Source organism: Sycon ciliatum, chromosome 4 (genome assembly GCF_964019385.1).
Source record: "Sycon ciliatum chromosome 4, ocSycCili1.1, whole genome shotgun sequence".
Taxonomy (NCBI): domain Eukaryota; kingdom Metazoa; phylum Porifera; class Calcarea; order Leucosolenida; family Sycettidae; genus Sycon; species Sycon ciliatum.
The window spans coordinates 11873310-11895319 of record NC_088646.1 but is presented as its reverse complement, the minus strand read 5'-3'; the positions used below and the strand labels follow the sequence as shown (position 1 = coordinate 11895319).

At 47.2% G+C, this 22010-nt stretch overlaps 1 protein-coding gene across 1 annotated transcript; it reads right to left on the bottom strand.

Moving 5' to 3' along the window:
- Positions 1-637: 637 nt before the first annotated feature.
- LOC135814502 (carboxylesterase notum2-like) lies at positions 638-16014 on the bottom strand. Its single transcript, XM_065327625.1, has 11 exons — positions 15531-16014; positions 9335-9402; positions 8451-8555; positions 7291-7354; positions 6665-6753; positions 5276-5390; positions 4845-5057; positions 4022-4119; positions 3419-3560; positions 2817-2864; positions 638-1857 (listed from the first exon to the last, which is right to left on the bottom strand). The coding sequence occupies exons 1-11, from the start codon at positions 15800-15802 to the stop codon at positions 1509-1511; spliced, it is 1563 nt and encodes a 520-aa protein (XP_065183697.1). The 5' UTR covers positions 15803-16014; the 3' UTR covers positions 638-1508.
- Between the last annotated feature and the right edge of the window lie 5996 nt (positions 16015-22010).

Below are 22010 nucleotides of genomic sequence, written 5' to 3'. Positions count from 1 at the left end.
CGTGTCGTAATTTTTTCGACTGTTGTGGACTGTCGCTGATAGAATTATTGTCATTGAATTATTCGTTTTTGTTCATGTCGTTTTAGTTTTTTTGCGACACGCCACATACACAAATGGAATACAGTGAGTTTCGACCCTGGGTGCACGTGCAGTGCACGGGCATAGTACTACTTGTGCATGTGGATGTCGCAAACATGAAGAATATTGTGAACCGTGTGTAGCTGTCGCAGCTCGTCGCATGTGTCGCAAGTCGCATGTCGCGTCGCAAGAAGTTGTATTGTGAATCGGCCTTGAGGTACATGTAGGTCAAGAGTTTTCCAATAACATTTTCTTGTGATGATCATCAGTTGGAATTACATCACAATGGTGAATACAAGAGGAGCATGTCAATAAATGCAGAAAATGTGAAACAGTTCAGATGAAACAATGTCAATAAAGTTGCGACTGATGATCGTCACAAGAAACTCTTTTGACCTGCCTTGCCTTGTTTGTCAGAGTAATGAGTGCGTACTTAATTCTGTTCATATTAGCTTTATTAACATTATTGTCTCCACGTCGATTATGTTAACAATACAATGTCATGTTCTACAATGCCTGTTGTACTACAAGCACTCTCTGGCACAAACGAACACACGTGTACGCTGACCATTGTGCGGATATGGCCTACTTTCATGCACTCTCAGTTGTATACAGTATGCAACAAAGAAGAATGAGAAAGAGACTTTTTTTAACAGTATATGGATTATTTTGTAGTGAGAAACCAAGATGCGTAAAAGAATTTTAAAAGAAGAGGTAGGTATGTACTGTGTTCTCAAGCCACTCAAGGTAATAATATTGTACACGGTGTGTGTGTGTGTGTGTGTGTGTGTGTGTGTGTGTGTGTGTGTGTGTGTGTGTGTGTGTGTGTGTGTGTGTGTGTGTGTGTGCGTGTGTGTGTGTGTGCGTGTGTGTGCGTGTAGGTGCTGGTACCAATCAGTAGTGCACCACATTTCATAGAATCGAAGTACAATAATAATTTCAATTCGAAGTAGAATCAATAGGATGTAGAAAAATACTATTGTGTATGTGGCATATGTATCATAAAGGCAGGGGTGACATAAGGGACCATCCATAATTATCGATCTTTTACACGAAAAGAAAAAAAGTTTATAGGTGGGTGGATCAAGGAGAGTTTCGTTTTGAAAAACATTGATATGTGAGACATCAATGCATTCTAGCTGTCAAGTCAATCTATTATTCGTTCAGGACGGTGGGTGGGTGGGGGAGGGTCCCAACTAAACTTTTATTGTTTCGTGAAAATTATCGATAATGCCGGATGGCCCCTAAGCTGTGGTCATAATAATGGGTTTAAATAATATTGATATTGACATCTATAGATTCCAGGGAGGGTGTCTACCTGTAGTGGTTCTGTGAGCATCTCACCCACGAGATTGGAGTTGAGGCTACTGGTTGTGCAGTGAGGTGTACAGTGTACACATGCCACACATACTGTATAGTTGAGATCAAGGCTACGGGTGTATGCCGTTCAGCCAATCCTCCGAGCCCGGCCAATCCTCCGAACTCGGGTTTGCATCGCCGGGGAGCGCGGCCCCGCAGTTACGGTTGCTGATCACCTGTGGCAAGCTAGCGATCTGCAAACTGTGGCTGTGGCTTTTGCTATCATCTCTGCGCATGCCTGGGCAAGTGGGGTTTGCTCGGAGAGGATTGGTGCACGTGTTGCCGTAGTGACGCCGGAACCGGCAGCCTTCAACCTGGCTGGCCTTGCGCGAGCCTGTCTTGCTGAAGAGGTAGGCACTCTGAACTATCTGTGCTACGGTGCAGTTGCCATTCTTGACCTTCAGTCCAGTCCACACATCCCTGTCAACACACACACACACACACACACACACACACACACACACACACACACACACACACACACACACACACACACACACACACACACACACACACACACACACACACATGTGAACACACATCCAATGTCAGTCACTTTGCACCACACGGTGCAGATGCGATGTACACCGCCATACTGACTAACCCTCAACGTTGACACGAGGTCAAGTAGTGTGGATACTAAAGTACATGTCGTACCAAACTTGCAAGTAGCAGTTTCTGCAGTATGCAATGTAGACAGTTGTACAGTTCGGCATCGTTAGCCCATAGGGTGCATGTAGCCTTTCTTCCCAGGCGAAACACAAAGGACTTCGGTGTTAGAGATGGATTAAATGGAGGGTTAACCCTAGGGATGGAGTGCTCTATGACATTGCACTGCAACACTCATCCTGATAGATCCAGATGATGATGATGATGACTAAACCAGCAGCAGCAGCAGCAGCAGCAGCAGTGAGCAGGCACTACCCGCAGTAGTCCCAGGACTTGCATCATTGAAGCTGGACATGGCTACTATTGTAGAGTCGCTCGCCCAAGAACGTTGTTTCCAAGGAGTTCCAAGGAGTTAGCTCGGGGCGTTCTTATTTTTCAGCAATCTGGCTGTGTTCTTAGAAACAATTCATACTGAATCATATGTATTTCAAAAGCTACCAGAAAACTAACACTGCCGTTCTTAACTTGAGGCTGTGGCATTCTTAGAATTTCAGGCTGGACGTTCTTGGGCTCCACGTTCTTCAGCGCGTGACTCTTCTGTTGTATTCTATTCAGGTACAGCAGCTGCTTCTCATATTTGCTGCAGTTGCAGCAGGGGGATCTGGGGAGTTGTGTTCAACACAGCCATGCAAGTGACCATTTGACTCCCCCCCCCCCCCCATGGTGTTTTCATTGTATGCGCATTTTAAATTTCTTGGTGATATACTTACGAATCAGCAAATCCAAAGTGGCCGACACAGACTGGAACGATTGATACCCTGTAGGTAGGAATGCAGGACAGAGGTACATGTACATGTAATGGAAATCAGCCATTGCCATTTCAAAATAAAAGTACATGCCAACCCAGTGTCTGCTCCAGGGCCGGGTCAGCGACCTGATTGGGGGTACTTGTACCCGCTTGGAAAAGAACACCGGGGTCACTTGTGACCCGGTTGGGACTCAATTAGGGAGTCCTACGATTCTCTGATGTACAATACCCGCACTTGAATGTACCCGGGACTGACCCGGTTGCAAGAGTTGTGCCGGGTACACGTGTACCTGGTTGGTTTGAAATCCTAGAGCAGACACTGCAACCTACATGCAGGTGCTGTCTCTACTCCCAGTATTACCCTCGACCACGGTCTGAGGGGTCTATACTCCCAGTGTTACCATCTACCATGGTCTGAGGGGTCTATACTGCCAGTGTTACCTTCTACCATGGTCTGAGGGCCCTAACTCCGCAGGTAGTTTCAAAAGGAGTAGGGCGGAGGACTTGCCACTGATTTTACACCGAGGTTATTGCTAGACCGTGCGGCCGGACATAAACACTTACGACAAAGGAGCGGTGATAGTGCGGCTCGTCTCCTTGAGTGAATTTGCAACGCCAGTGGACATCTGGAACAGGTGTTGCGCGGAGGAACGGATCAGCTCAGCTACAGCCTGGTCATACATCCATTGTAGGAAGATCATATCACCTGCAATAGGACAACAGGGCAGACGGTTTTGTTCAGATCAGTACCCTCCATCGTACCACACACGTGTGCATGCACACACAAACACACACACACACACACATATTTTAAAGCCACCTTTTTGAATTGTTTTTGAATTCCACTGCCTTTCGCTTCTCCAATTTCCGAAATGGTGATCGTTGCTACCAGCCAAATAATCCGGTCCCAATGCTGACGTCATTTATGCTCGTGGCTCCATTTGGTATCCAGTTCAAAGTCATGTCTTCTGCATCAGTGGAGACGCAACCGTGGCTGCCTGATAACTGCTGCTAGATGTACATCAGCACTTACCCCCTGCAAGTACCACTATGTGCAGAGAGTGGATCTGACTGCCTCCCCTGCAAGTACCACTATGTGCAGAGAGTGGATCTGACTGCCTCCCCTGCATGTAACTTGTACGCGTGTTTGGCATGTACGAGTCTCACCTTGCATATAGGGCCGTGAGATGACTGGGAAGAGGCACTGGAAAGGGTCATGTCTCTTTTGGGCTAGGCAGGCAGGTGGGTAGCTTGATTGCCAAACCCTGAGCATGGGAAATACATGTAGAGACCAGCCAGCAGCAGCGACACCAGCAACAGCAGTAGCAACAGGAACAACAATTATGAGAACAACCAAAACAATTATGTAGTCCAGAACCGGGTACGATTGTGAGTTGACTAGCAATTGGCCCATCGCTAACAAGCCATGCGCGTGAATTGGGAGCGATTTCTTCATTCCATATTTTTCACTGTCACCTGAAATCAACAGGACTGAGAGGTGCGGGGTGTTGTCGTCATCGCTGTATCACGGAGGGTTGCTGGTCCACGGAAAGCCAACCAGTTGCCACAGCTCCACTGATTCACGACTAGCTCAGTACTATAGCAGCTATGGTAATCCAACGAATGCATATCAGGATACAAGAGGCAGTCGTTCTCTGCACAAATATTAAAAATATGTTGACGGTGCGTATGAGTGGCTTAAAAAGCACACCGTATACTTCCATGCATGAATATTTCTAGGTGCAATGTACCAGAATGGAGCGCCGTTCTGCCTTTCTCCTCAAATGCAATGGTGGATAGGCGGACTACACAAGGGGATCGAGACTAGACTGATTGATACTGATAATACATTTTTGACTTTTGTCTTCTTCAGAATGATACTGATGAATGATAATCAAGCTTTTGCCAAACTGCCAGTTTCTCTTTAGTCAGTGTACATTGGCAGCATTGAAAGGCCCGGCACTGGTTGCCGTGGTAGTGGGTTGCTTACCTCTTGGCTCCCAGTCGGATCTCAAACGTAGCATCAGGTGGCAAGCACTTGCTGCTGGGTAGACCGTTGTCCCGGCAATAGGTGTATGGCACGTACCATGCAGCGGCAGACAGGCCCTGCACAATGGGCTGCGTTTTGCGCTGGCCTGATTCCGTCAATTGCAACTTGTTGCGCAGGTAGTCCAGGTGAAGACCGACTCCTAGCCCACCAGCACTGGAGAATAAACAGAAGACAACGGCAACATTCGCCAGTTAAACGAGGAATTCGGTCGTATTGCCAAAAGCAGTGCTGTGGCAGCCATCACAGCTGTTGCCGCATCAGGGATAGAAGTGTGAACATTTGCAAAGCTGAACCATATACTAGATTAGAACATCAGGAAAGACTTGGACGGTGAAACAGCTGTTATTAAGCCTGTGACACGATGTTCATACCTGTGTCCTGCCAGCGCCACGTAGCTAGCCTGTGCGAGACTCTGCCTCTGCACGAGATCGGCTATGACAGCCCGGATAATCTTGGATCCCATGAACACCAGGTTGGACACGCTCACTGCAGAATAGAATCAGGGAAATGCAGATAATGGTCGCATTGGCAGAGGCTCATGCCCGTACTCATTCCTGCTCTTATAGAATATGCTGTTAGGATGGACAAGAAATTTTAAAAAGTGTGAACCTCCTCACTATATCCCTGATGATGCCCTCCTGGGTGAAAATTTGGACAATTTACTGTGCGTGGTGTAGCCAAGGACTGTTTGTGTGTTGCGAGTTGGGTGTACTGAAAACCTCCTCACAATAGTATACTACTAGCAGGGAGGGCAGAGGTTGCTTGGCCCGGGCTAGATGGAGATCTAGGGGGGGGGGGGCAGGAGTGATTCATACTAGAGGAGTGAGCAAGCTGCATGCTCAGGTGGCCTGGCAACTGATTGCTTGACACTGAGTCATGCTTTGCTGGATGTTTTGGCATCTGCTATCTGGAGATCAGTGCGCCAATATTCTTAGCTGACATTGTAATGCCCGGCACATTATGACACATGTGGTAACATCTACCCTAAGTATCCAAATAGGGAGCATTTTCTGTGGAGGCAAGACTACCTAAGTATCAGAATGGGGAACCCTTTCTTTGGAGGCAAGATTACCTAAGTATCAGAATGGGGAACCCTTTCTTTGGAGGCAAGATTACCTAAGTATCAGAATGGGGAACCCTTTCTTTGGAGGCAAGATTACCTAAGTATCAGAATGGGGAACCCTTTCTTTGGAGGCAAGATTACCTAAGTATCAGAATGGGGAACCCTTTCTTTGGAGGCAAGATTACCCAAGTATCAGAATGGGGAACCCTTTCTTTGGAGGCAAGATTACCCAAGTATCAGAATGGGGAACCCTTTCTTTGGAGGCAAGATTACCCAAGTATCAGAATGGGGAACCCTTTCTTTGGAGGCAAGATTACCCTCAAGTGCAAGATTACCCTAAAGGTAGTATTCAGTGCCATCTAGGAATGTAAGACAAGCTATAGGGATTTTATCAATGGCACACGTATGTCATGTGCAATAGCATTTCTTGAGAAAATATTCGTGAAAGGGTCTGCTATTGATCAGGCATGGGTGTGGCAGAGCAACCACCGTGCTCAGTAGCATCTCGCATGATTTCATTATGTTAAATCAGCGGGGAGCTATCCCACACCCATACCTGCGATTGGCCTCTAGCATTTCAGTGTTTGTGGTTTTCTAGAACTGAATTTGCACACACGTTCCTGAATCATTTCTTATCACTCTGGCCCGTACTTGGCACATGGTCATCGTGTGCTGGGCAGGCAGTGTGTGTACGTACGTGTTCCAGAGCCAAGTGTGCCAGTTGCGTTAACATCATCAGCGGACATGTCACCACTCCACACGTCACTAGAACAGTAGGGCACATAGCTGCACGGCAGAGGGAGCAACACACACACACACACACACACACACAGACACACACATACAGACACACACATACATACACACACATATCAAATAACGTTACTGTGTGCTTGTAGAAAAGAATCAATATTGTGTGACACCGGGAAAAGTAGAGCATATTCAAAGCTGTGTTCAGCGATCACTGACACTGTGCCAATACGTGGCTTACAAGACTGATTATTTCAGGATCTACACACTGTTTCTTTTAGCTGCATTTTTGACATACTGGGTGCAAACAGGTAGTGCCATGATAATTTGCTGGTTCGAATATGGCTGCAGTTCGCGAGCTTCTCTCATAGGAGTGTCATTTTGTTCATGATTCGCTGCATTCATTGCCATTTCAGTTGAGATGAAATCAGTTTGTGTCTGTGAGTACATTGCTATGCATAACAGCGATGATGATAACAAAGGGGTGGAGGCCACATGCAATATCATTTTCATCGTCCGTTTTGCGGAGTGTGGAGCTAAACAGCAATGTAGCAGGGTTGTGAACGGGCTTACATTTTGTTTGCGTTTGCCAGGTGTGGGTTTGAGCTGACTTGGCTGGATAGGAGACCGAAGCCATCTGTGCAGATACACAGAGCAAGAAGGGGAAAAAGAGAGGAATATGTGAAGATGCGAGAGAGAGAGAGAGAGAGAGAGAGAGAGAGAGAGAGAGAGAGAGAGAGAGAGAGAGAGAGAGAGAGAGAGAGAGAGAGAGATAGATACATAGATAGATAGATAGATAGATAGAGATAGAGAGAGAAAGAGAAAGAGAGAGAGAGAGAGAGAGAGAGAGAGAGAGAGAGAGAGAGAGGAGAGAGAGGAGAGAGAGGAGAGAGAGGGGGGGGGAGGGAGAGAGAGAGAGAGAGAGAGAGAGAGAGACCAGAAACCAGAATGAACAGTAGAGTGCATGTAGTTGATTTAAAGTGTAATGTTAATTAAGCGAGGCCTTCATCACATGCCACATTCATTTGCTCACCCCGGACCGTTCGCCAACATGACCTCAGCCTACAATTTGTAGCCACCTCCAAGAGAAAGGAATGTGCTATGCTTTCCAGGCTGCAAGTACCCCTCATGATCAAGTCAATCACGAGTTCCTGGGTATTACTAGCCTGGCACAATCAGACTGAGAAGAAGTCAATAAGATGCTTTCAGATGACATCATGTATTCCAATGTAGTCAAAATGTGTTGTGATTAGTTTGGAGCTGTGTGGTGGATGTGGTGGATAGACTGTGACCAGACATCATTGTAAGTGACAACACACTATACATGCACCAACACTTGTGCATGCGTGTGCATTGTTTGTGGATGGTCCACTGTGCATGCGTGTCCAGGAGTGGACTCAAGGCAAGTAGTACCCTGCAGTAGTATGGGATACTGCACACTGCACACTGTGATGCAGTCATAGGCCAGGTGCAGTGATGGACAACCCCCACTAGTGGGCTAGCACTGGTCAGTCCGCTTTGCACACTCTGACCTCCTCTGATTGATGGAGACAGTGTCAATTAGTCACCAGAACATAGACCCCCACAATGAGCAGGACTCATTTTGACAAAATTTAATAATATCACTGCAGGACTCCCCAAATTAATGACACGAGACACACATCCTTCACTCCCTACTTTTATGGAATGTTGAAAAAAGCATCAATGTATTATATGGGTAGCTCCAGACTTACCAAAGTCCTTTTCTAGCGGCCAGTTCTGTGAGCTCATGGACATCTTGCCTGCCACAGTGCTATAGCGGTGTGCGCAACTTGCATCCGCGGCACAATACTGTCCACCTGGTATGGAGTGCCAAACAACAGGTCAGTGTAAAAATCAGTGCACGCATCGCAGAGAACAAGAAGTACGTGTTGTTTCAGGCATATGGGTAACAGGAATACAGTTACAGTGTTCCATCCAGGGAGGAGTACGCTACTGCCAGTACTGGTTCTGCACCATCGCAACTTGCTCTTGGTCTAGCGGGCTCCATCAGTTTGGGCAACTGTTTCCCAAAAAAAGATGTGCTCGGTCACATCAAGAGTCAAGGGACATTATTTTGGTGGGTTTATTATTGAGAAGTAAGGGTGAGATTTACCGCTGGTGGCCTTTCTACTACATAGTGCAAAGAATGAATGGGCTTGTTCGACCTTAGGTCCAGACAAGCCCTTCCGGTTTCGTCCATACAAGCTGGTTTGCCGAGCTAAGAGGACTGGATGCAGCGGTAATGTTTTCACCCCCATCCCTTCTGCCATCGTCAAGTGCATACAGAAGGGGACGCACACATACATGTACATGTATGATATACATGTAGTTATCCTGATGTTCATAGTACTCCAACTAGGCTGGTGTATGCTTGGTTTTGGTCTCTCTCACTCTCTCGACTGTTACATGATTGCTGTCAAGCACCGCTGTCAGGTTGTCATGGAGGGAGTAACAACACACATGCAACAATCCTATTGTTATCTATCCTGTCATGATGACGTTGACGTTAGTGTTACTCTCTTTCCTAATTGTAGTAGTCGAGAACAAAGTCCCCCAACTCAGCTATGGCCCATGCTGTTCCGTGATCGCAGCTTACCATCGAGGAAAATGACCCATTTGTCGCTCGTCATGCGTCCGCCGTTCGTTTCCAAGCGATGATAATACCTAGGAGTCGGAGATAGATAGATACACAGACATACCGGAATCATAAACGTGCCAGAGGCCGGTAATTACCGTAAAGAAGAAGAAACTCCAAAGACAGCGCGGGTAACCTCTTTTCCTGTTCGTACATTGTAACAAACTCAGCATTTTGTCTTGTAAGAGTTGAGATCAACATCTACAAAAGTACAAGACTTGAGCCAATACTTCCTACCAGGGAGTCATAAACGACTCCCTGCTTCCTACATGCCAAACACGTAGAACCTCTCAAAAGTTGACAAAACAAGGGCTAACAGTAACTAGCATCTGCCACATGCCACAGATAACACACAGGGGCGTGTGCCCGTGCGTCCCACAATGAAGCGCAGCCTCAGGCGCTCGCATCCTGGGGCAAAGGACCACCATCATCGAATATGACCATTGCAGTACAAACGAGACACCGCTGATATGCAGCTCTTGTCGAGCGAGCATGTATAAAGTATCCAATTCATCTCTGAAGTAAAAATGCTCCATTCCAGAGCAATTCTTGAGCATACTGCCCCGTGGCTGTTGGCAACAACACCGAGAAAGGTCAGAAACGACTGGGTCACTCGCCAACGTTGCGTGCCCTTTTGGCACCATGTGCCACTCAGTACGGCTTGTACTCAACTTGAACAATCATCAAACCTGGAAACGACAAGCACCGTGCGATGTCCACGCTATCGCCTTCGGCGACAATGAAGTGCTCTTTCTCACCGTCACACCTTGCCAACGCAATAATGGTAACGTTAGACCGACCCGAAGGCAATCACTTGGGTAATGACTAATGGTTGCGTTACTTGACGAAGTTAGTTGTCTCGTATATCTACTGTAGTGTAAATCACTACAAGGCGATTGCTGATGACCAGGGGCACGAACAAGCTCGACGGATTCGGTGCCCAACCCGAGATCGAGATGCAGGACCCGCACTGTCGCTTTCGATTTGTCGGGCTAGAAAAGCGATCCTGTCAGCTTTTCTATTATTGTGTTCATGAACTTTGAACCCGCTCTGTGACCCAGGCGCATGTCAACGCAGTGGCCAGTGCAGGATCTCGCACAATCACGGCATGAGATGTGCTGCACATTCCTTGTTTTGTAGAAGCTGGCCAACACTAAACAGGCAAAATCAGTAGATCTACTGAGTAACTCTCCAACACAGTTGACGGAACCACGAAGGAAACTGGTGGGCGAGCTTGCATCAGCTTGACACCGAGTCCGACGCTGACCAATCATTATCTCAGAGACACCCAAGCTCTCGTACTGAGTCGTAGATCTACGAATACAGGTGTAGAGTAGATGCACTCGGTCTCAGGGCCATAGATCAGCTCTGATTGAGGGACAAACGAAGACACCTACAGTACCTCCAATCACGAAATGCAAATCCTACGAGAGCAATCAAGCTAACTACATCAGTACAATACATAATGTACTTTGAAACCCCTACGCTCACGCAGGGCAAGCCAGGCTGGGCCAACACTAACACACATGCATAGCTACTGGAGTGCGTTACGTCGGATAGTTGTGTTTTTGAGTTCAACTGTTGAGTGTTGGTGCTGGAAAGCTTCCGTTGATTAGGTGTTTGGGATTCGCTCACGGCGTTGGCAATCCTAAAAATCATGGCTGCATTCCTCAAAGACAACTCCTCAACGTCTCGTGCGGGTACTTTGCATAATAATCATCAATGAAGACAAGAGCCTCAGAGAGCCTTGCCTTCTGCAATCGATCCCGCTGAGCCTTTTGAGGACCGTCATGGGTGAACTGATTCTGGTGATGGTGCTGTGTCGCCAGATAACCATGTTACCGGCAATTCCTCATTCACTGATTCAGCAAACACTCTTTTAAGTTGTGAAGTTCAGAACATGGTGAAAACAGACAACGCCGAGGACATGATATATGGGGTAGATCTATTTCGGTATTACGCTCCTCGTTATTATAATACTGCTGCAACAAACTTCGGAGCAATGCATATTTTAGATCTTTACCGGTCATGACATAAGGATCAAAAATCCCCGTTGACTGCAACTCGGGTATCCGTGGTGATGTTGGTGTGCCCGGCATGTGCTCCGAAATCTAAGCCCATGGTTTTAGGATTCTACATTGTTGGTTCAAGAGGCTGAAGAGCATGGCATGCAGGGAGCTACAAAGTAGATCTACTACCCAAATTCACCAGTTACTGCACTGCACATCTGCCTGACTCAGCCCTCTATCACTTCGATAATGTTTCTGTCACTGTATCACAGTACGGCCTTTCGCCTCTGTTGTGGGTGTATACTGCTTTGCACATTTTGTGCATTGAGCACTCTACCTCGAGCTGCCTAGACCGGCCTTGTGTGTACAATCACGTAAATGTATGTTGCTGCTATTATACACCTACATGTACATAATACTATTAATAGTGGTACATGTACTAGTAACTGAGAACACTGCGTTGCAAGGGCTTACACTAAGTTACAGCAAGGCAAAGGGGAGGTTCATAAAGGTACAGTACTCAGTACTCCGTACTCCCTACCATCTAAGCTCACACTACAGTCATGATCATGATAATACTCAATAGTGGCGAAACTGGCGATACAGTCAGGTGAGAAGTCACACGTGACGTGTACGGAAGAGAAGTACATGTACATGTAAGTGTAGTAGGCATATTTCACCTGCACTCTGCCCACTCTGCCCACTCTGCCCGCCTCCTCCTCCTCCCCCCCCCCCCCCCACCACCACCTCCGAAGTCCCTACCCCCACATCCCCCGCCCCCCCCCCCCCCCCACACACACACTTGTAGTGCAGTGCTCGTATGCATGTACAGATAAATCAGAACAAGGACTCTAATTGTCTCCGGTGCCACTGAGCTCATTCGCAAATGGCCATGTATGTCATGATTTGCATCATATCATCTTTCAGGAGAATCGAGTGAAGTCAGTGAAGTCAGTGAAGTCACCATGTTTATCCGAAGGCACCTGTGTACAATCATGGACTGCTGATTTTCTTACTTTGAGAGCGCACCATTGGCTGTGTTCACCGACCCGTTCAGAAAGATAGAATTGTGCAACATTATTATGCTCCTGTTTACACGTAGATCTACGCTGACGGCGTTAGAACCAGGATCACATGGATGTATCGTGTGCCGTTCACTCTGCATGACTGTGGTGCTGCGAATAGACGACTACTGCCGAAGTACTGGCACATGTAGATTTGTACGATACCACAGTCATTATAATACAGTACACAGACTGTGCTCAGTGGCTACTACCAAGAGTCCATAACCCATCTAGCTAGCTCTTGTTACACTAGTAGTAGTAGTAGACCCAGGTGCTCGAAGTCCGTACATGGTATCCTAAGTTCGTACGCCCATAATTTCATGTTCTGTTATTGTATTGGACTCAAATATTTTATGGAGGGGACAGTGTGGTATGTTCTCCTCGCGTAGCAATTTTCAGGGATCTACGATAAGCAGAAGTCCCATACCACGCGAGTGGGTTTTCGAGTGTCCATACGAAATACAAATTGGGTTACATTTCATGCAAAAATCAACTTTGCCAAGACCGATTTCGAACGGACACAGCGTCAAACAGACCTTCACTCAATCATCAAGAGCCAGCTTAGACCTGACAATGGCCAGAGGAGAAGAATTTACAGAGAACCACCAATCCTTGCAGAAAGGTTGACACTCCTGGCATCTCCACCACTGTTTTCCCGCGGTTTTCACAGCCCAGCTGCTTCTTCTCTGAGCCGACTAAAAACAGCTTGCATTTCGGCAACAAACTACGCTTTTGCAAGAAATACTGGTGGAGGCACATGCCAAACATATCCCTTCGGTGCTTTCTTCGTAACCGAGGGATTGCAAGTTAGCAATTAGCAGAAACATGTGTGTATTTCGAGTCACCTCTGATCAGTACGGACTTAGAGTACCCTCTGCGACACAAAAATTTGATATGAAAAATCAGCGAACTTCAGAGAAACAGATTGGATCGAAAGATGGCCTGGTTCAATCGAGCCTGGCCTCAGAACAAACTTGGACAAGATACCTTCCATCCACGAGCAGGATTCTGGCAAGTGATCATTGCTAGTGTGAGTTTCAGCTCGGCAAACACACACTGTAAAAGTGTACGGACTTCGAGCACCTGGGTCTACTAGTAGATGACGCCTGACACTTGCACCCGCAACATGCGCAGCTATGCCATGGCAAACAGAAACTGTACTGTCTGTAGTGTAGATCCACAACTGGCACAAGAACTGTGTGGTGTTTATCAACGTGGCGTAACGGCGTCTGCACCATCTCATTGGCGCGATCATGATCGAATATGTCCAAACTAGTGGGTAGAATATGGGCAATAGGTTCAGCCTTTAAAAATCTTTACGTTCTCATCAGCAGGACGCTTTGCCATGCGGCATTGACAAAGCCGCTCCGCTGCCGTCCATCACGACAACGGTCAACTGAACTGCAAGGGCGGCACGATTATTTTCACAAGGCACGGCGCGGTGCAGACGAGAACGAAAGGGAAAGGGGCACTATAAACCGCCAGAGAGCTACCACTCAGCACAATATATCAATGCGTTATGTGCTGCGCCCTTTACTAGCGGCGTGTAGTGGGTACAATCTCCTTCTACCAGCTGAGCAGCTCCCACGAAACCCCTAACTAACTTGCCTAAGCTGTCATATCCCGTGTGACAACCGAGGCTGGACATCTGGCTAGCTAGGGCACTATGCCTATGGTCCAGTATGGAGCCACGGACACAGTGTCTAGAACTTAGATTAGAAGCAGTGGCAGTGCCGCTGAAGGGTGCGCAGCCATGCTGAAAATGGGTTTCTTGTCAGATCTGCCCCCCCCCCCCCCTACTCCAAGCGTGAAACAGACGCTGCACGTCGATCTTGTCTCTGGTCTCGAGTATTACAATAATATTTACAACCTAGCCGACAATAGTCTGTCAATTTCACCCACCTTCTACCAAATCACAGAGCTAGAACGAAAAGAACAGGTGTGCCTCGATGGTGATACATAGTCATTGGTGCATCGAGAACATGGAGAACATCTACAAAAATTGTAATTCATCTCAATTACTGTGCTGTGCTATCTTTCTCCTTTCCTAAAACTCTCCCCTTTGCAGACCTTTTGGCTTTGAAGAGAGAAAGAGAGAGAGGAGAGAGAGAGAGAGAGAGAGAGAGAGAGAGAGAGAGAGAGAGAGAGAGAGAGAGAGAGAGAGAGAGAGAGAGAGAGAGAGAGAGAGAGAGAGAGAGAGAGAGAGAGAGAGAGAGAGAGAGAGAGAGAGAGAGAGAGAGAGAGAGAGAGAGAGAGAGAGAGAGAGAGAGAGAGAGAGAGAGAGAGAGAGAGAGAGAGAGAGAGAGAGAGAGAGAGAGATAGAGGGAGAGAGATAGAGAGAGAAAGACTTGAGACTGAAGGCTGTGACTGAAGGCTGAGACTGAAGGTTGTGAAGCACTTCCTCTAGGATAGTCATCTACTTCCGACACAAGCAGCCCGGCTGGACTACCGCAGCATTGCTGTCCGTCCAAAAGTGGCCAAATTTCTCACAGCGCTCATCTTTCCCCTTGGCCCCTGATCTACATGATGAGGTCTGGACTCTCTTAGTCTGAACCAGGCCTGTACAATAAGCCAGCTGCCGTCGCTCGCCGACACACACCGCAAATAGCAATTGCTTCTTTGGGCTAGCCGGTCCACACACATACCAAGGGTGTCGGTACATTTGTCAAAGCGCATCTGCGCTCCTTGCTCCTACCTGCTGCTAGTGCTATGGCACTGGAGAGTTTGCAAATCTGTTCAATGAAAAGAAGCAACTGTGTCTGTTGCGCCCCGTAGTTTCGTCGGATCACTTTAGCCGCGCCCTCGAATCGTACTACGAAATGACCGCGGATTGTGTTGGGAAACACAGATGATAGAAAATCCAACGCAAGAATTCAAGCAATATCACACTGAATATCCTGAAGAGAGGACGGACTAGCACAGCCATGCATGTAGCCATAGTCTTGCTATCAGTGAGCGAGCGACCGGTGTTGTGAACTCTACCGTGAATGCCATGCACAGCACATGTATACAGCAAAGAATGTCTACAAGGCATGCATACGCAGCACATGATCAGGTAATGTTTTAATAACGATAGGTACGTACCCAGCCGGTGTGCCATCGTTGCAGACGACTTTACTGTCCGAGTCACTCGGCTCAGGACTGCTGCCTTCGAACAGACGGAGCGAGAATTTCTTCTTGGCGCCACATTTGCTTGCACCGGAGTCATTCAATATGGAGGCGGCCACCGTCTCAGAATTCTCCACCTCGACAGGAGTGGTCCTCGATATGTGAATGTTGCGACCCAAAGCCAGGCTAGAACACATCACAGCTGCATATATGATGCCAGAGTAGTATGTAAGCGCCATGACTGACATTTCCTGTCAGCCAAAGGAACAAGGACGAAAGGAGTGAGAATGTCAACAAGCGGATGTTGCTCGCCTGCAAAGAGAAAACGAAGAGTGGGTTGGAAAGCAATTTGTTCGGAACTGAGATGCCCTCAAGACCAAGTGCCTGCTTTATACTTCAGAACACTAGCTGCAGCCCCCACCACGGAGGTTGCCAATGAGTAGTACACCATGACATAGCTACAGCCAGTGTTGATCTAGTGCTGCTGCTCGCTGTACTGCGCCTATTATTGCTATTGCCAGTATTGGATAGCAGACCGAGCCGTATGCCCAGGAGCAGCACTACGGACTCGAAGACCCGAGCAGCTAGCAGTTCAGTAGTTCAGTACAGTATGCACGTATGATGTAGTGCCAGTAGTGGTGGTCCACGGCATAGGCATAGGCATAGGCGCTAGGCATAGGCGCTAGGCTGCAGCGAGTGCACTGCTGAGCTAATGCAGCGAGTGCACTCCTATCTGAGCCAGCATGGGGAGGAACGGACCAAGCAATGACTGAATGAGTAGAAGCGACGGTGTCACGATTCCCGATGATGGAATACTACTAACAATAATATAAAGGGTGTAATGGAATCCTCCGCCCTAGCCCTAGCCCTGGGTCCGATCCTTCATTCACCTCTGGCTTCTTTCCTGGACGCTATGGCCGAGTCACTCAGCGGAATGACTTACGATTTTGTTCGGACCAGTATGCATACGTGTGTGCACTATACTGGTATTTAAAGTCTACTGCCAGTAGTCCGTCCATACATCACACCCTCGAAGACTGGAATCGTTTCTCTTCAGTGTGTGGACAATGTGTACTAAGCGGTGCCATGGCATGCATGTTCATTTCCAACGTCCCGCGGGGCCCGTCTATTGGACGTTAAAAGCCGCCGACATGGTGCGATTGAAAGACCCATTCCAATACCGTGGATAACTCTGGTGTGAACTTACTTGAGATCGGGCTGCAATAACACCGTGTATGACCGGTGCCTCGAATACGGTGACCGTGGGAGGTATGTACATGTACATGTATACAGGGACTTCGCACACCTTTGGATGTCGTCTCGTCGACCATCGGTGCAGGTCGGAGTTGACGGATAGATAAGTATCAACCATAGCTTTGCTAGCACATGTAGTGATGTACATTATGTGATCGTAGTGGGTGGATGGGAAGGTGGCGTGTGGGATTCGGGAAAGATAACCCTAGAATCATGATGATAGCGCCTGCTCATTAGTTGTCACGTTTGTCCTAGTCTCCGCACCATTATTCTTTTCGAGCTGGCTATGCAACATACCGGTAGTAAATATAAAATTAAAAAAAAGGAAGTCGGCAGAGGGCCAACTCCTACGGTAGATACATGTATTCTGTTCTTTCTGCAAGCACTTCGTGTGTCAGCAGTATTCCTGGTCCAGGTCCGGTTGGGTCCAGGTTTGAGGTTAGCCTATTCGACAGGGTTTACCGGGTGTTAGCGGCCGTCGTGAGTTCCCTAGCTTCGTTGCGGACACGATAATTTTACTTTTTTTACTTATTCGACATAGGTGGCATTCTGGAGAAGGTCGTAGAAGAGAATTATTATGCAGCATTTTACCAGAGAGCGATGTGAACATGGGAATGCTGTTGTAAATACATGTACATGTACACACAAAAGGCACAATGAAGTTTTACAGAGTTGTCGCAACTCGGAGTTTCTTGCTCAATGCAATCATCAGGCGACTATTACATGCTCAGTGGGACTTGGCCAATATAAAGCATAGCCTAGCGATAGCTGGTTGGTGTCTGATTCAGCACAGACAATATTGCCATGATGGTTGTGGATGGTTGCTTAGGCGAGGGAGCTATTACAGTATTAGCGCAGAAAGTTTAGATTGCTAGTGAATATAGAAATGGAAGGTGTGAATTTGTAGACATCAGCACATGTACATGTACAGATAGTACTTTTAAAATAGCCGATGAGCAGCAAGTTAGTTGTTGCCATGGCATGTTGGCTTGCGACTCTCCTCAGCAGTAGAAAGACGGGCGGATAGTAACGCACGTTATGTATACCTGGTAACTCACTACTAGTAAATGTAGTAGTCTACAACTCGTATTACTGGTCTCTGTTTGGTTTGGTTTGGGTTTGGGTTTTTATTATTTTCAGTTCGTTGCCCCAACAGTACAAAGTGCAAATATCAAGAGGGATGAACGTCTCTGAGCCGCTCTTTGTCACATTAAACGCACTACAATCATGTACACTATCATGTGTTCTGCCTAAAGGAACAGCTAAACTCATTTAACGCGTTCAGTGGCACCTCAAAGGGTTAAAATAATTAAAGGGGCCAGGAACAACACACAGGCACTTGTGAATCTGCTTTTGTTCTGTGGCTGAAGAGTGCGATGCCACAGCGCGGATGACTCGGTGAGCCCTCAGCCATTTGGTGTAGGGTGTCATGTCAACGTTCCTTGCCTGCGAAGAAATCTCCTTTGCGACGAGAGACCGCTGACTCCTCTGATCCAGCTGTATTTTAACAGGTCGAGCTCGCCAGCCACTGAACCCCTTAGTAACCTTACCTGGCCTGTGATGAACACACTAGATCTAGGGCTACATGTACAAACAGTCATGTAGTGTAACGCATGTTGCGTGAAAAGTTTACTGAAAACCTGACACTACATGTATGTGCATACGTAACTTTGGGAGGTACATGTACATGACTGTATTATCACTCTCCCATGCACGCACGCACGCCCTCATATCGTATACAATCATGTAGTACTAATCTATGAAAACCAAATGCGGTTTGGGTTAAGAGTAAGATGCATTTGGCTCAAAATTACGATGCAAGAAGCGTCCAAACAGATCGTGTACGTGTGTGTGTGTGTGTGTGTGTGTGTGTGTGTGTGTGTGTGTGTGTGTGTGTGTGTGTGTGCGTGTGTGTGTGTGTGAGAGAGAGAGAGAGAGAGAGAGAGAGAGAGAGAGAGAGAGAGAGAGAGAGAGAGAGAGAGAGAGAGAGAGAGAGAGAGAGAGAGAGAGAGAGAGAGAGAGCGAGAGAGAGAGAGAGAGAGAGAGAGAGAGAGAGAGAGAGAGAGAGAGAGAGAGAGAGAGAGAGAGAGAGAGAGAGAGAGAGAGAGAGAGAGAGAGAGAGAGAGAGAGAGAGAGCGAGAGAGAGAGAGAGAGAGAGAGAGAGACCGCTGTGTGTGTGCGTATTTAACCCGGGTCACGTGAGTGCGTGCAAACAGCGATATGCACAGTTACAAGTACATGTAATACATATTAGTTGAAGTGCACTGTACCTCTGCGACATATTGAGAAAACAGATGAAAAGGTCTAATATAATGGCTATGTAGTGAACATCACGTGTAGATTGTGAAAAGGGTTTTGCGGTGCTGGATGCCTGGAAGGCGTTGAACTATGCCGCCTTTCCGCTTCTCTGTTAGCAGCTACAGATCATTGATGGACACCCTTGTTCCGTTGCAAACGATTGCTTCGCTCGTTCAACAAATATTGCTTACTTTCAGCCCATGATGCAGCAAGCACACACACACGCACACACACACACATACACACACGCATGGCTCAGTTCGTATTGGGTCTGTTTCATTTCTGCACGTCATATCAAGGCTCATGGTCACTGGTCTTACGCTGCCCGAAAGATCGCACGTCTCTCTACCCTGTCCTTGGCAAATCCACCTGCCAGCCAGTACAACCAGGAAAGACAGCCGCGAGCCAAAAGCGAAGATGGTCCTTTTTACAACCAGTCTACTCGCCGACCTGTATATAGAGTGAGACAAGGTTTGCCAATTGCAGCATGTACGTCATCTCCAGAGCTTTCTGTTGTCTGGCCAATGCTGCGTTGCCTACCTCTACAGTTCTTGCCCATCTGCACCTATCACGTACCGGCTATTGCCAGTATTGGGTGCTGAGCAGCAAAAAAACAAATACGTGTACTCCAAGGCGCGAGAAGTTGCTTGCAAGGAAGTGTTTTAGGTGAGGTGCGAAACCCCAACCCCTGGAGTGACCGGTTTGGTGACAATGGCCTTATACTGTACCCAGTGCCAGCTAGTACCATCATTGTACATGTTTTCCAGGTCTTGTGTCCCAGAGGAAGGACGATAGGAAGTTCCTTCTCTACATACATGTGCATACCATGTACATGGTATATAGATGTATGTGCCGTATGCGGTGGTATTGTCACGCCCGCAGTTCTCGATTACAACGGAGACTACCAAGTCATAGTGCAGATGAGTGCATGCTGTGTGCATGTGCTGCATCATGTGCATAGCGTTGTTCGTGTACATGTACATGTACGTGAATGTTTTGATTTATTAACAGTACAGGCATGCATATACATGTACATGTACATGTAAGGCCGAGGAGGGGAGAGAGGGTGGATAATTATGAATAGATGGAGGATCAAACAATAAGAGGACGGAAAAAGTGTTTTAACTCAGAGTTTCACGCACTAAGCGATCATCAGACAACGGCAATGAGTAGATCTGGATCAGTACTGGTTTACATTTGTACAGTCATGTATATACCCACAAAGCAAAGTGCATCATGACTGCATCATGGCGCAAATCTAAAACTTAAAAGGTGAGAATGACGGCAGTGCAAAGCGTAAAATAAATGACTGCATCATGTCGCAAAGATGGAGGATCGATCGGAGCCAGTGAAACAGCGCAACGGTCCATGTGTGTCACAAATCTTTTGTCTGACGTCACCTCCGTAAGACCAGTTGCGTTCGTCAAGACACGGACGATGGCACAATAACAAACACTTTCACACACATACAATCATGTTGTCTGTCATACAATCATGTACTGTAGCATAGAACGTCAAAATGACTGTGTGTGTTTACATGGAAGACTGGTTCCACGTGCAGGACCTCAAAACCTGCTGGCTAATCGCCCGACGTCTACTAGTACCTAAGTCGATGATATATTTAACCCTGAGTGAGTTCGAAAGACATGTGAATACCTTTGTGACGCTATTAGTCGTCTCAGGACCTGCAATACGTCAGGGGGTTGCTGGCTACTGACTGCTACTAGGGCGATGGTCGTCGACGTCAAGCCACGCCCTGCCATAGCGGCATAGCTACTGCAGTACCCTGTTGTCTGTCCACGATCCGTCTGAACTGCAGAGGAGATTCGATCTAAGAGCGGCTCAACTGCATCGTGAGATGCAGCACGAGCTGGCACGTGGTTACCCTTTGCTGCTACGCGTATATGGTTACATTGTCACACCGATCACTCACACTCACCGTGAGAACCTAAACCATGTCACACCTTTGCCATAACCATCTCCGCTGTCTACTGCCATGGCATAATTATTGTGAACAGCAAATAAAAATGTTGCATAACCATCTCCGCTGTCTACTGCCATGGCGCCATGGCATAATTATTGTGAACAGCAAATAAAAATGTTGCAACATGGTTATGATACTACTAGTACTTGATGTCAATGGGTCCTCGACTATATCGTGCATCGTGCATGATGATTATACAGTACCAAAATCCTTCGATGCAGCGAGAAACGAGCTTTGAGCGCATGAAGCTCTTGCAGCAGGAGATACGACTAAGAGGCTGGGCTCGTTTGGTCGGTATATCAACCTTGCCATAACGACCTTCTCGGATGCAAAAGACTCACTCCCCGTGTCAGGCTAGATTTCGACACTCGATGGCTGCAAGTAAGTTGTTGAAAGTGTGTTTCCATTCCCCTACTCCCCTTTGTCTTGTTGTCCCGTGTCACTTCAGTTTTCCTCTTTGCCTGATTATTAGTAGGGCAGCTGGGTTGTGTTTTGCTAGTATAAAAAATTGTCCTCAACAGTCAACACGTTGCCCTCTCCGGACGTGGACATGCATTGAGTGTATCCGGTACTAGCACTAGTGCCAGTACAGGATCAGTTTACAAAATGGAATTACCCGATGAGCTACGTATAGTGTTTGTCTACTTTACGATATCACCATGCTCAGTTCTTGTCGCTTGTTTCTGTGCATATTTTGATGTGCGTGCTGTGTCAAACAGATCAGATGAACACTTCAGTGGGGCCACTTGCAAACACAGTTCTGTGGTCATCGGCCAGTTGGCAAGCTAGCCTTCCCGCCAAGATATTATAATCAATACAAGGACTGAAAATAGGTCACGTGATTTACTCGGCGTACCAATACCGATACAAACAGTCACACAAGATACACACTTTCACGAGTTGAATACTAGCTTTCGATA

Bases quoted from the DNA above. Each gene is read 5' to 3' on its own strand.
- LOC135814502 (XM_065327625.1), bottom strand. From the start codon at position 15,802: ATGTCAGTCATGGCGCTTACATACTACTCTGGCATCATATATGCAGCT. The intron at 4,120-4,844 runs GTAAGCAACCCA...TCCCATGCTCAG, and splicing joins ATCCGACTGGGAGCCAAGAG to GGTTTGGCAATCAAGCTACC. The intron at 2,865-3,418 runs GTAAGTGTTTAT...TCCTACCTACAG, and splicing joins ACTATCACCGCTCCTTTGTC to GGTATCAATCGTTCCAGTCT.